The 12,185-nt window shown below is 41.7% G+C and overlaps 2 protein-coding genes and 1 long non-coding RNA gene across 4 annotated transcripts in view; 2 read left to right on the plus strand and 1 right to left on the minus strand.

Moving 5' to 3' along the window:
- Positions 1-1,981, plus strand: part of LOC131103121 (uncharacterized) — a 64,394-nt gene extending 62,413 nt beyond the window's left edge. Inside the window, exon 4 of the long non-coding RNA XR_013629939.1 lies at positions 1,066-1,981. This is a non-coding gene — a long non-coding RNA (uncharacterized LOC131103121). The remainder of the gene's footprint in view (positions 1-1,065) is intronic.
- Positions 1,982-4,371: 2,390 nt separating this feature from the next.
- On the minus strand, positions 4,372-7,520 carry cenpx (centromere protein X). 2 transcript variants are annotated; one of them, XM_058049440.2, is made up of 5 exons: positions 7,397-7,520; positions 6,887-6,938; positions 6,756-6,809; positions 6,596-6,684; positions 4,372-5,305 (listed from the first exon to the last, which is right to left on the minus strand). In XM_058049440.2, exons 1-5 carry the CDS (start codon positions 7,430-7,432, stop codon positions 5,237-5,239), a joined length of 300 nt encoding a protein of 99 aa, XP_057905423.1. In that variant the 5' UTR covers positions 7,433-7,520; the 3' UTR covers positions 4,372-5,236. The 2 variants fall into 2 exon arrangements, with proteins under 2 accessions (XP_057905423.1, XP_057905425.1); XM_058049442.2 differs by lacking the exon at positions 4,372-5,305 and adding an exon at positions 5,402-5,530 and having other exon boundaries at positions 7,397-7,518.
- An 863-nt stretch (positions 7,521-8,383) lies between these two features.
- On the plus strand, positions 8,384-12,077 carry syngr2a (synaptogyrin 2a). The gene is made up of 4 exons (XM_058049853.2): positions 8,384-8,607; positions 10,286-10,523; positions 10,607-10,740; positions 11,232-12,077. Exons 1-4 carry the CDS (start codon positions 8,509-8,511, stop codon positions 11,427-11,429), a joined length of 669 nt encoding a protein of 222 aa, XP_057905836.2. The 5' UTR covers positions 8,384-8,508; the 3' UTR covers positions 11,430-12,077.
- Positions 12,078-12,185: the final 108 nt, after the last annotated feature.

Below are 12,185 nucleotides of genomic sequence, written 5' to 3' on the forward strand. Positions count from 1 at the left end.
TGAGCAAGTATGTCATTCTGCTTGATGTCTGTTTTTGTTTTCGTTGCACCGTGAGCAAGTATGTCATTATGCTTGATGCCTGTGTTTTTGTTTTAGCTGCAACATGAGCAAGTATGTCATTCTGCTAGATGTGTTTTCGTTTTTTCATTGCACCGTGAGCAAGTATGTCATTATGCTTGATGCCTGTGTTTTCGTTTTTGTTGCACCGTGAGCAAGTATGTCATTCTGCTTGACGTCTGTGTTTTTGTTGCACCGTGAGCAAGTGTGTCATTCTGCTTGATGCCTGTGTTTTCGTTTTTGTTGCACCGTGAGCAAGTATGTAATTCTGCTTGATGTCTGTTTTCGTTTTTTCGTTGCACCGTGAGCAAGTATGTCATTCTGCTTGATGCCTGTGTTTTCGTTTTTGTTGCACCATGAGCAAGTGTGTCATTCTGCTTGATGCCTGTGTTTTCGTTTTTGTTCCACCGTGAGCAAGTGTGTCATTCTGGTTGATGCCACCTACAGTATATACTGTATAGATGGTGACCCATTGTGGCCCTCAAGTCAAAAAGTCTATCACATTGTTGTATGATTTCCCACTAAAGTGTCATGAGAACACTCGGCGGTGTCTCGAGTACGCCGACTTCCCGGCGTGCCACCTGCCGCACAGACTAAGTAGGTTTTGGGTCATTACCTGCTCCGTTCCAAATATCATCAAACACGAGCTCTTTCATCGTAGCGGGCGCGTGACCCTCAGGTTCAATGCTCCTTGTAACGACCATTGCTGCACTGTTTATTTATATCAGCTTCTTGTAATGGCTACTAAAAATAGAGCACTCCGCCGACCTACGGGCTGCAAGGGGGTCACTGGTCCTTTTGACGTCACCTGCATTTATTTTTAGCCCCAAAAATGAATCGTTTATTTGTTGAGTTTTTGCGGTTATGTAAGGGGATTAGTGTGTTATTGTGCCGAGCATGTGGGCCACCACTTTGGCGGGGACTGGATATGAAGGTGATGCAGAAAGAGTCCAGAAATAACCCAACTCCGGGACTAATTGTACATGTCTCTTACTCCCCCCTTTTCAGATGCATGCCAAGGTTCCCTGACCTTATCATCCACCTCACTGGTTCCGGAAGAATCCTTTCCGCCCCCCGCGGCCAGCAAAGCCCCGGCCAATGGAGCGAGCACAGCGGCATACCAGCGACTAACAGCCAAGCGCCACAAGCAGTTAGGAGTGATCCCAGCCCAGCGCCCGATTGGCTCAAACTACCCCGGTATGTTCTGATCACCCCCAGCACGGGCTCTGTGGCTCCTAAACAAAGCTTAGCCTCAGGACCCCCCCGAGGGAGCGGGGCCCGGGGGCCTCAAGGAAACCCGCGTGTCCCAGCGGTCAACATGGATGCTGCCGTTTCTCTCCCCGTTTATAGCATGTGTGGGAGCGTTGCGTGTCCCCCTTGCCGCATTCCACCGTGGTTAGACAGCTCCGTGCCCGTGAGGGGGGCCACAAGGGCCTCTCGTCTGCACAACACTAATGCATCGCAGCCCCCCCCACTCCGGCCCCAGATGTAGCGTGCACACACACACAAACACACATAGACACACATATGCGCACAAGCAGGCGTACGCCATTGCTTATTTGTTAAATCAGCCTTCAGCGTGTCATATTGTATGAGAGACACAGCAAAATATCCCGTGTTTGACTCCATTTTGAACTTGCGGCGCCAAAGGACAAGACGATGAGAGTCACGTGAAAACTGCGCCCCCGGGGACAAACACTTAACAGCTGCAAACACCACATCCAATCTCTTGAAAGCACCGCTAACACGCTGGGCTGTTATGGTGCTTTTCAGACAGCATCCAACTAGAGTAACTCGAGTAGTACCTACGTAGTAGTACCTAGTACAGCAATCTTATCAATTTTTTTTCTAAATACAACCCTTGGCTGTTTCATGGTTGCTTGTGCTGAAAATGCTTAGTAAGATATACTGATACTCACATATTCGTTCATATAGCCTGAACACCTCCAGAATTGTCAGACCTCACATAATGCTGTCTGCGCTGGTCAGGAACTGTTCACATGATGATGCGTTCAAGGGCATTACGTAACTCTTAATGTAGAAGACCAATTTGTACATATTACTAAATGCAATATTTTCAGTGATGGCCTAGAAAACCTGTTTATGGACATTATTAGAGCCCTCCAGACATGAAATAACAGCCCTATAGTCACTTTACATTTGTATTAGCTAATATTCGTTCATTTATTTTCTACCGTTTATCCTCATGAGGGTCACAGGGGTGCTGGAGCCTATCCCAGCTGTCTTAGGGCGAGAGGCGGGGTACACCCTGGACTGGTGGCCAGCCAATCACAGGGCACATATAGACAAACAACCATTCACACTCACATTCATACCTATGGACAATTTGGAGTCGCTAATTAACCTAGCATGTTTTTGGAATGTGGGAGGAAACCGGAGTACCCGGAGAAAACCCAGAGATGGCCGAGGGTGGAATTGAACTTGGGTCTCCTAGCTGTGAGGCCTGCACGCTAACCGCTTGTCCGCCGTGCAGCCTGGCTTAAGTTACATTCATTCATTAATTTTCTACCGTTATCCTCACCAGGGTCGCGGGGGTGCTGGAGCCTATCCTAGCTGTCTTTTGGGCGAGAGGCGGGGTACACCCTGGACTGGTGGCCAGCCAATCACAGGGCACATGTAGACAAACAACCATTCACACTCACATTCATACCTATGGACAATTTGGAGTCGCCAATTAACCTAGCATGCCACCAACACACAGAGATGGCCGAGGGTGGGATTGAACTCGGGTCTCCAAGCTGTGAAGCCTGCGCACTAACCACTCGTCCCCCGTGCACCCCTATTATCTAATATAAAAGGGATAATCAGTGAAAACATGACATATTAGACATACTGTAAATAACATTACAACAAACTCACACTAAATGTGTTCCCTATGGAACCTTAGTGATGAGTCAATTGCCTGTCCTATAGAACGACGATATTGCGAGACACAGCTGTGTGTGGTGATTAATCATGATTAATTCATTTGAAAACTGAATATTTCTTCCAAAAGAGGAGATGCAAAGTGCCAGGAGAGGATTATGCTATTCTTCCTAAAGCCAAGCCCTGGTGTATGTAGAAAAATCTTAACTGACGGTTAACAGTCTCGCTCTTCAAGCAATGACGACACGCCAGACGACTGGAGACAGATCCGTCTCGTCTCCGGGGAAGCGCCTCTCACTGCTTCGGAGCTTCTCCAAAGCGTCTGGCCCGAGCTGTCGACACTCCCTCGCCTTTAATGTCGCCATCAAGGAAAAAAAAAAAAATCAGATGCCCCGCCCCATTTTTGTCCTAACTGCTTTCGCATGTTTAATAAGGCTGCCTTCACATGTCATTTGTTCCACTGAGATGTATAGGAGGGATAGGATGCATTATAGGATGCACGGGGGGGGGGGGGGCAGGAATAATTCTATTACATTTTCCATACAAAATACAACGTGTCTCTCACACAATAAAACTAAAATAAAGCAAAATTATTCCAACAACATGCATGCTAGGTTAATTGGCGACTCCAAAGGTATGAATGTGAGTGTGAATGGTTGTTTGTCTATATGTGCCCTGTGATTGGCTGGTGTACCCCGCCTCTCTCATGAACATGTTTATGATCTTCTAAATATGGTTTTTAACATTATTAGAGCCCTCAAGACATGAACTAACACCCCTATAGTCACCCTTACATTTGTATCACCCATTATAGTCGATAGGGCTGCCTGGCGGTCATGCAGGCCTCACAGCGAGGAGACCCCGAGTTCAATTCCACCCTCGGCCATCTCTGTGTGGAGTTTGTATGTCCTCATGTGTGGGTTTTCTCCGGTTTCCTCCCACATTCGTCCCCGCATCTCGCCCGAAATCGGCTGGGATAGTCTCCAGCACCCCCCGCAACCCTTGAATGAATGTGCACTTGGGGGAGGGGACATAGAACAATGAATCTCGCACACAATAAAACTAAAATAAAGTAAAATTATTTCGACAAAATGCATGCTAGGTTAATTGGCGACTCCAAATTGTCCATAGGTATGAATGTGAGTGTGAATGGTTGTTTGTCTATATGTGCCCTGTGATTGGCTGGCCACCAGTCCAGGGTGTACCCCGCATCTCGCCCAAAATCAGCTGGGATAGGCTCCAGCATACCCTGTGACCCTACTGAGGATCAAGTAGCATAGAAAACAGATTGATGGCTGTTATGAGAAATAAACAGAAGTAAATTAAGCTGGGTATATTTGTCAAAAATATGTTAAAATGTGTGCAGATTAATTACAAAGAAAATTATTTAAAAAAAAAACTTGAAATATATATATAATTATACTTATTTTTCACTATGTGGGCCACACTGGAAAAGGTTTGGATGCTACCCGGTTTAAAGTAACATTTACCTTCGATAGCGTTCTATGTTAGAGGCCGTGTCGTTACTTCTCGCCAGCGTCTGGCAACCATAAAAGTGGCAGCTATTGAGCCCAATGAGCAGGTTCCCTACGTGATAAGTGGCAGTTTGCCGCGGTGGACTCCGGCTACTATTCAGCCAGCAAATGAAGTGACCGGCAATTGTGCGCATCATTAAATCAAACGCTCCTGAAAGGCCTGCAGTGTGGCCGTAGAGCAGGAATCCATCCTGGGAATTCCAGGTGGCACGTCTTTGAGCACCTATAAGCGACCCCGCACTGGAGTTTTTTTCAGCACAGAGTTGCTTCCAGATGTGTTTGTCGGTGAGTCACGTCACACAAATAAATAGTGTGAGGTGTTGTACGGCTACGCTGACTCATAACCAAGACATGTTGGTCTTGTGGAAAAGCATTAGAGGCGCAACGTCTTCTTCCGTTGTGATGAAAGGAGGAACGGCACCTCTTCTCCTCGCCTCTTTTTGTTTATTTACCTTCAGAATTACACCCCTGCTCCTCTTGGACCGTGTTCCCGATGTGTTTTCTTATGTTTCCTTTCTATCTACGCGTGTGGTCTCTTGGCCGTGTTTGGCTCACACATGCGCACACATTGGTGCACGCACACTCCCATTCAACTTTCCCCCCTGTGCCAGAGCTCCCCTTTGGCCTTCCCTCCACCTCTAACTAAACATCGCAGGACAGCAAAAGGGAACTTCAAAGTGGCCGGAGGGGGTACTTCTTTTCTTTTTTTTTTTTCTCCTGGCACTTGTCATCATCTAAGAGACTGGCTGCTCCCCTTATTACTCTAATTGCTTCCAACTGCTCCAGGAGGCTTTGATGAAGGGTGCCGTGGCGCATGCTGGAAGCACCTGTTGTTGCACAGAAGAGCACAGGTGGGCCTTATTGGAGCCGGAATGGGGGGCTGTTTTCCACTTAAAAAAAAAAAACCACACACAACAAATGTGGAGGAAGGCGTGGAATGCATTCTAATATGTGAGAATTTACAAGCAAGGCAACACAAGTCATAACAAGGGAGTCACTAATGAAGCGCTCTGGCGCCATCTGGTGGGGAGAGGTTGCTAGAAGTCCAACAGCTGCAGGGGAAAAAAAAAAAAACACCGTCTCTTTGTATTTGTAGTGCAGCAACACTATGCAATATACCTGCATCATATTATGAGCCATTACAAAGACTCAGTAATGCAGTACAATTCTACCCAACTCCAAAATATATTATACAAAAAATGTACTACATTTTAAATATTTAAAAAAAATAAAAAAATCAAACAAATAATAAGCAACACTAGCCAATATACCTGCGTCATATTATGAGCCATTACAAAGACTCAGTAATGCAGTACAATTCTACGAAACTCCAAAATATATTATACTAAAAATGTATTACATTTTAAATATTTTAAAGAAATTAAAAAAAAATCAAACAAATAATAAATTAGCCCTGAAAAGGTCCTTAAAATTTCTGAAAAGCTTCAACTGGACAATATTTTGATATATGCATCATTGCATTACCATTTTTACTCTCTTGTATTTAATTGTAGTATACGTTGTGGCCAGTGAGTGTACATTGGTCATAATGTATGCAGCAATTCATCATTTATCACGGTTAATTGGTTCCAGACTCAGCTGCAATCATTGAATTTCCACAAAGTAGGATTCAATACCAATAAATAGAGTATTTTTTTTGCAAAGAAGACATATTACGCATCTCGACTCAAACGTTGGCAGTTTCTAGTTCTTTTTTCTGGACAGTGTATTTCCTGCAGTGGCTATTGTCTTACCAATGTATTGTAATGGCGGCTTTACACAATGTATTAAACATAATAAGCGTAACTAAGCCATTTAAGACCTGAATAAAACTCCTGCTTGAAGGTTCCGAGTTGAGTTCTAGCTTAACGTGGGTTATTATTTAGGATTATTATTATTATTATTATTGTGTGAGATCATTTAAACTCCTAATAACTGCCTGTTTTGGCAATCACATCTCGCATTCTGGCGACCCCTAGTGACCAATGTAGAATACTAAATTCCCACATGGAATATTTGTATTGTTTTATTTTTGATTTATTTTATGAAAGACCGCGATATAGTAAGAGAGGACTGTATTTCTAAAATGATGTTCCATACACACTCTGCATACATACCAGCTGAGGTAGGATCTTTTCAAAGTGTTCGATGCCCACTTGGTCGCAGTCCTCCCTTCCAGCTTGTTTCTGCGATCGCACAGCCGCTTCTGCCGCAAACACATTGATACACGCTTATCAGCTCATATCCTTTTCAATTCCAGTCGCTTTTGGGTCTTACCCTGGACAAATATTCTCAGCATCTCCGCCATTAGCAGTGCCGCCTCTCCACTAACTGTAACGTAACACAGATAAAAATTGAGTTGCAGAATCGCAAACATTTTTACATCAGGCTTACTTTACACAACTCACGTCTGGTTTTGTCCTCCTTGAAGAAGCTCGATAACAGTTTGCTGACTGTGTCCTGTAGGTGAGAAACAGAGTGTTCACTTGTATTTATACTGTGTGTAATTACTTTTTCCTGATTCAATTGTTGACATTAATGCGTTGTAAAATTATAGTACAGTGCAGTACATGCATGCTAAGTTGTAGCGCCCTCTTGTGGACTACTACGCCCTCAACAACCAGACTGCGTATGGTGAACCTACAGCTATCTCATTATATAATTAGTGTGTTTTAAGTATTACTTACATCGTATTAATTCGGCGTGTGAAACATATACACTCACTGAACATTAGACGCCACTCTTTGATCCTAATTCAAGATGGTAAGGCTTGACGTGTTTAAGAGGCTTCGGCGTGCAAAACCGAATAACACTCGACAAACTCGTTGTTTCGCGAAGAAAAAGGCTGAATTAATAGTAGTTTTGTTTCACCGAGTTTGCATACAAATGTTTGCGAACAGTGAAAGTCACGTAAATACCTTCTTAAATGTAACTTCTGTGTCTTTGTCCGCCATGTTGTTGATGTTTTTAAGGGAACTTGGCGCTCTGCGTTATGACTGGACAACTGCACATGACGTCATCAACATGCGACTGTAGATCATTTTTTTTCATTTTTAAACGGCTTCCATACAGGATAGTTTATAAAATCCTATTAATTTGTGGTTTTAGTTTAAAAAGCAACAAAACCAATTACCGGGTCTTTGTGAGTTGTGTCTTTGTGGGCAGATTTTAAAAGAAAGTCGCGAATATCTCCTAGGCCGCACACTGGACACCTCTAATGATGACGTTTGCTTCTTTCATTTAACATTTCACCTTTTTGTTGAACTTTATGATGACGACGAGAGGTGCGGACTTGCTATTCCTGCTGCTCTGTTGGACCTCTTTAAATAATCTTTTTAGTAGCAAAACTAAATGTGTTCTTGTTACTCATAACATATACTTTTACACCCCTTAGATTAGCCACAACTTCCTGTCTGGGTGCCACGTGTTAATGGCCACAACATTAGGTACACCTGCACCATGCAATGACACCAGAGGGTACATACAAAGCATAAATAAATTGTAAAGAAATATATTTTTATGACACATAAAATGTATGCAGCTTGTCATGGGTGCTTACAGTTTTTCAGTTTGGGAGCTGCTCTTGAAATGAGCAGGTTCAACAACACTCTGTAGATCCAAGAGTGCCACCCAGTGGTCGTTTTGTGTGCTAACATTATCATGGAAGTATTATTTGTTGATTAATAAGCTATTCTTTTGATGCATGACACATCAGTGCACACAACATAAAGTTATACAGTTCAATAACTTAAGCATAGCATCTGGACGTAAAGGGTTCATTGTGGTAGCTACAGAGTCGTCACTATGACCTTCTATGACTACACTATCATTAATAGCGCTTACGTGTGACGCTGTTCCTCGTTTTAATATTCCCGAGCTGCCCTGAACGCATCAGGTCGGAGGCGGGCTTGGTAAAGTTTTCAGGAAGCAGTTTGACGTCGCACCAACAAGAACGGTTTTCCGGCTAGTTTACTAACTTTTTTTCTCTCCCCCCCCAACTACACATTGTTGCGGGCAACACAGTAAAAAGATGCAAAGCAGCGCCTATGGAGCCCCGCTGGCCGGCGGCGCTTTTGATTTCGGAAGCTTTGTGAAAAAGCCACAAACTATTTTACGCTGCTTGAGCTGGGTGAGTTAACTTCGGGAAAGCGTTAGCATCGTTAGCTGTCAACAAGACTGACTTTGCTGTCAACAGATGTCAGTTGATACAACCGACACAAAGCCTGCAAAATTCACCGATTCATCAATAAAGTTTGAACGGTGGCTGCTGTATCAGCTGCTTGATATCACGGGAGAGTAAAGGTTCGATTCCCTGCAGGGGTTAGTGTGAAAGAGTCAGTTAACGTTAGCATGTGTTGTGTTGTGTCACGTTTAAACCCACCTTTAAATGCTAACGTTTCACTTTCTTTGATGTCAAAACCAGGAAGTGTAAGGAAAAGTGGAAATAATGACGTCATTCGACGAATAATAATTAAAATAGAAAAGTAGCCTTCCTAGAGTTGTTTAAGTGTGTGCTTATTTATGTAATAGGCTATAAACATTAAGTACACTCATGCGGTTTTAATAATTTTTACTTTACTTTAAATTAACCAAACTGCTTTTTTGTTATATATTTAAACACAACACAATTAAAATAATAACAAATTATGTTCAAACACCCATGCTGTTTTAATAATTTTTACTTTACTTTAAATTAACCAAACTGCTTTTGTGTGATGTCTTTAAACACAACACAATTAAAATAATAACAAACTATGTTCAAACACCCATGCTTTTTAAAATAATTTTTACTTTTCTTTAAATTAACCAAACTGCTTTTGTGTGATATCTTTAAACACAAAACTATTAAAATAAAAACAAATTATGTTCAAACACCCATGCTGTTTTAATAATTTTTACTTTACTTTAAATTAACCAAACTGCTCTTGTGTTATATCTTTAAAAGCTACACAATTAAAACAATAACAAATTATGTGCAAACACCCATGCTGTTTTAATAATTTTTACTTTACTTTAAATTAACCAAACTGTTTTTGTGTTGTATCTTTGAACACAACACAATTAAAATAATAACAAATTATGTTCAAACACCCATACTGTTTTAATAATTTTTACTTTACTTTAAATTAACCAAACTGCTTTTGTGTTATATCTTTGAACACAACACAATTAAAATAATAACAAATTATGTTCAAACACCCATACTGTTTTAATAATTTTTACTTTTATTTAAATTAACCAAACTGCTTTTGTGTTATATCTTTAAACACAACACAATTCAAATAATAACAAATTATGTTCAAACACCCATGCTGTTTTAATAATTTTTACTTTACTTTAAATTAACCAAACTGGGTTTTGCTGTATCTTTAAAAACAACACAATTAAAATAATAACAAATTATGTTCAAACACCCATGCTGTTTTAATAATTTTTACTTTACTTTACTTTAAATTAACCAAACTGCTTTTGTTATATCTTTAAACGCAACACAATTAAAATAATAACAAATTATGTTCAAACACCCGTGCTGTTTTAATAATTTTTACTTTACTTTACTTTAAATTAACCAAACTGCTTTTGTGTTATATCTTTAAACACAACACAATTAAAATAATAACAAATTATGTTCAAATTAAGCATTTTGGAAATAAAGTAAACCATGACGTCTGAATATGAATACATTTAAGCTATTTTTCCTTTGTAAGAGTGAAAGTGTTCCTCGGTTGTCACGCACGTGCGAAAAGTCACACAGCACCGCTTTTACTTCAACCCAACTCCTCAAGTCACATATTCTTTCCTTCCAGCTCTTTGCCATCGTGGTGTTTGCAACCATCACGGCAGAGGGCTACGTCAACACATCTGCTGGGCCGGAAGCCAGATGCATGTTTAACCACAAGGACAGCGCTTGCAGCTACGGCGTTGGCATCGGCGTGCTGGCCTTCCTGGCATGTGTCGCTTTCCTGGTACTGGATGCTCACTTCCCACAGATCAGCAACGCCAAGGAGAGACGATACATCATCGTTGCAGACTTGGGCTTCTCAGGTGGGAAATGCGAGATTTTTGAGTTGTTTTAAGATGAACCTCTGTTCTTGTTGTTGTCACTGATGTTTTGCAATGTGCTGCAGCCGCCTGGACCTTCCTGTGGTTCATCTGCTTCTGTGTCCTGGCCAACCAGTGGTCCTGGACCACCGACGCCGCCGTCCCGGCTGATGCTGCACGGGCTGTAGTGGCGTTCTCCTTCTTCTCCTTCCTCTCCTGGGTGAGCTTGATTAGTTCCTAGCCCGACCATGAGCCATGACCCTTCCATAAAGTCAGATTACTTATTTATGAATTGAATATTTATGAAGTAAGAGCATAGAAAATTTGTTTACAACCTTCTAAATACACATTGTGACATTATTAGAGCCCTCTAGACATTAAATAACACCCCTATAGTCACATTTATGCTGTAATTACATAATATAGTAGACATAATAAGATAAAATAAGACAAAAATAAGACTCTTACTTGTGTGTGTTGCTGTAAATGTGTTTGTGTTGGACCGGAAGTGACGTTGAGAGTTGAGGTTTAGCTTAGCCTGGGTTATAACCCCAACAGTAGCTTGTGTTATGGATTATTGTGTCTGTTGTGAGATCATTCAAACATGCAATTGTTTGAATTGCATGTTGTTGTTGTGGCGGTCAAGCCTGGTGCTTGTGTGTCTCACCGAACATGAAAGTTAGCATTGTGACTTTTTTTTTCTCTCACCAGGGTCTGTTGGTCTATTCCGCCTACATGAGGTACCGCCAAGGCGTCACCGACTTGGATCAACAGTACACAGACCCCGGCATCGATCACAACGCCCCTTACCCTCCAGCTCCGTACGCCAGCGAACCCGCCGGCTACCAGCAGTCTCCTTTCTCCCAAAACCCGGAGAACTCCGGAGAGTACCAGCCGCCAGTTTATTGAAAAGCTGGACGCCAAAACTCCCGACGAGGATGGGTTTCCAGTGGGGCATGCACACATTCTTTGTGGATGTTGAATGATTTGCTGTGGAGGAAAAGCAGGTGGGGCTTTCTTGTCTTCGTACCAAAACCACTGTCATGACTTGAGTTGGCCCAACGTTTCACCCTTGAGTGCATTTAAGGGGATAAAGCTAAGAAATGTATTTTGTTAACATGGACAATTTAATATTGTTTAATAAGTTATGCGACAAACATCTTTTTAGGTCCCCGGTAAGAACTACTGTAATTATTTGTTTTAACAATCACTTTCAAAATATATAATTGCCTTTGTGCACTGAAACACACACTTATTATATATTTTAAATCTTATTTTAATGTTGTTTTTTTTCTCCTTACAAGGTAGCTAAGCCACGCATTCTCTTGTGCTACCTCTATTGTACTTAGACGTGGCTTTCTTCTGTATTAATATCAAATTCAGCAAGTTAAAGTGATACATATTTATTCACCTTCTCAGCCAATCACATGACAATCACATGATTAGTAAGTCACTTGTCTTTCTGCTTGCTTTGTTTAGCTATTCTCAGTTTTGCAGGTTGTTGTCAAATGCCTTAGAGTATTGCCTTGACCAAATAAAAAAAAGGTTTGTTGCCAAGCTTTGGGTTGAGTTTTAGTATTTATATCCTTCTCTGAAGAAAGAACAGGATTCTGCGCAGGCGTCTACTCCTTGTGTCAATATTTAAGTAGTGATTGTCATTGTGGA

The sequence above is a fragment of the Doryrhamphus excisus genome, linkage group LG16 (assembly GCF_037039965.1).
Source record: "Doryrhamphus excisus strain RoL-2023G ecotype Guam linkage group LG16, RoL_Dexc_Guam_v1.1, whole genome shotgun sequence".
NCBI classification, from domain to species: domain Eukaryota; kingdom Metazoa; phylum Chordata; class Actinopteri; order Syngnathiformes; family Syngnathidae; genus Doryrhamphus; species Doryrhamphus excisus.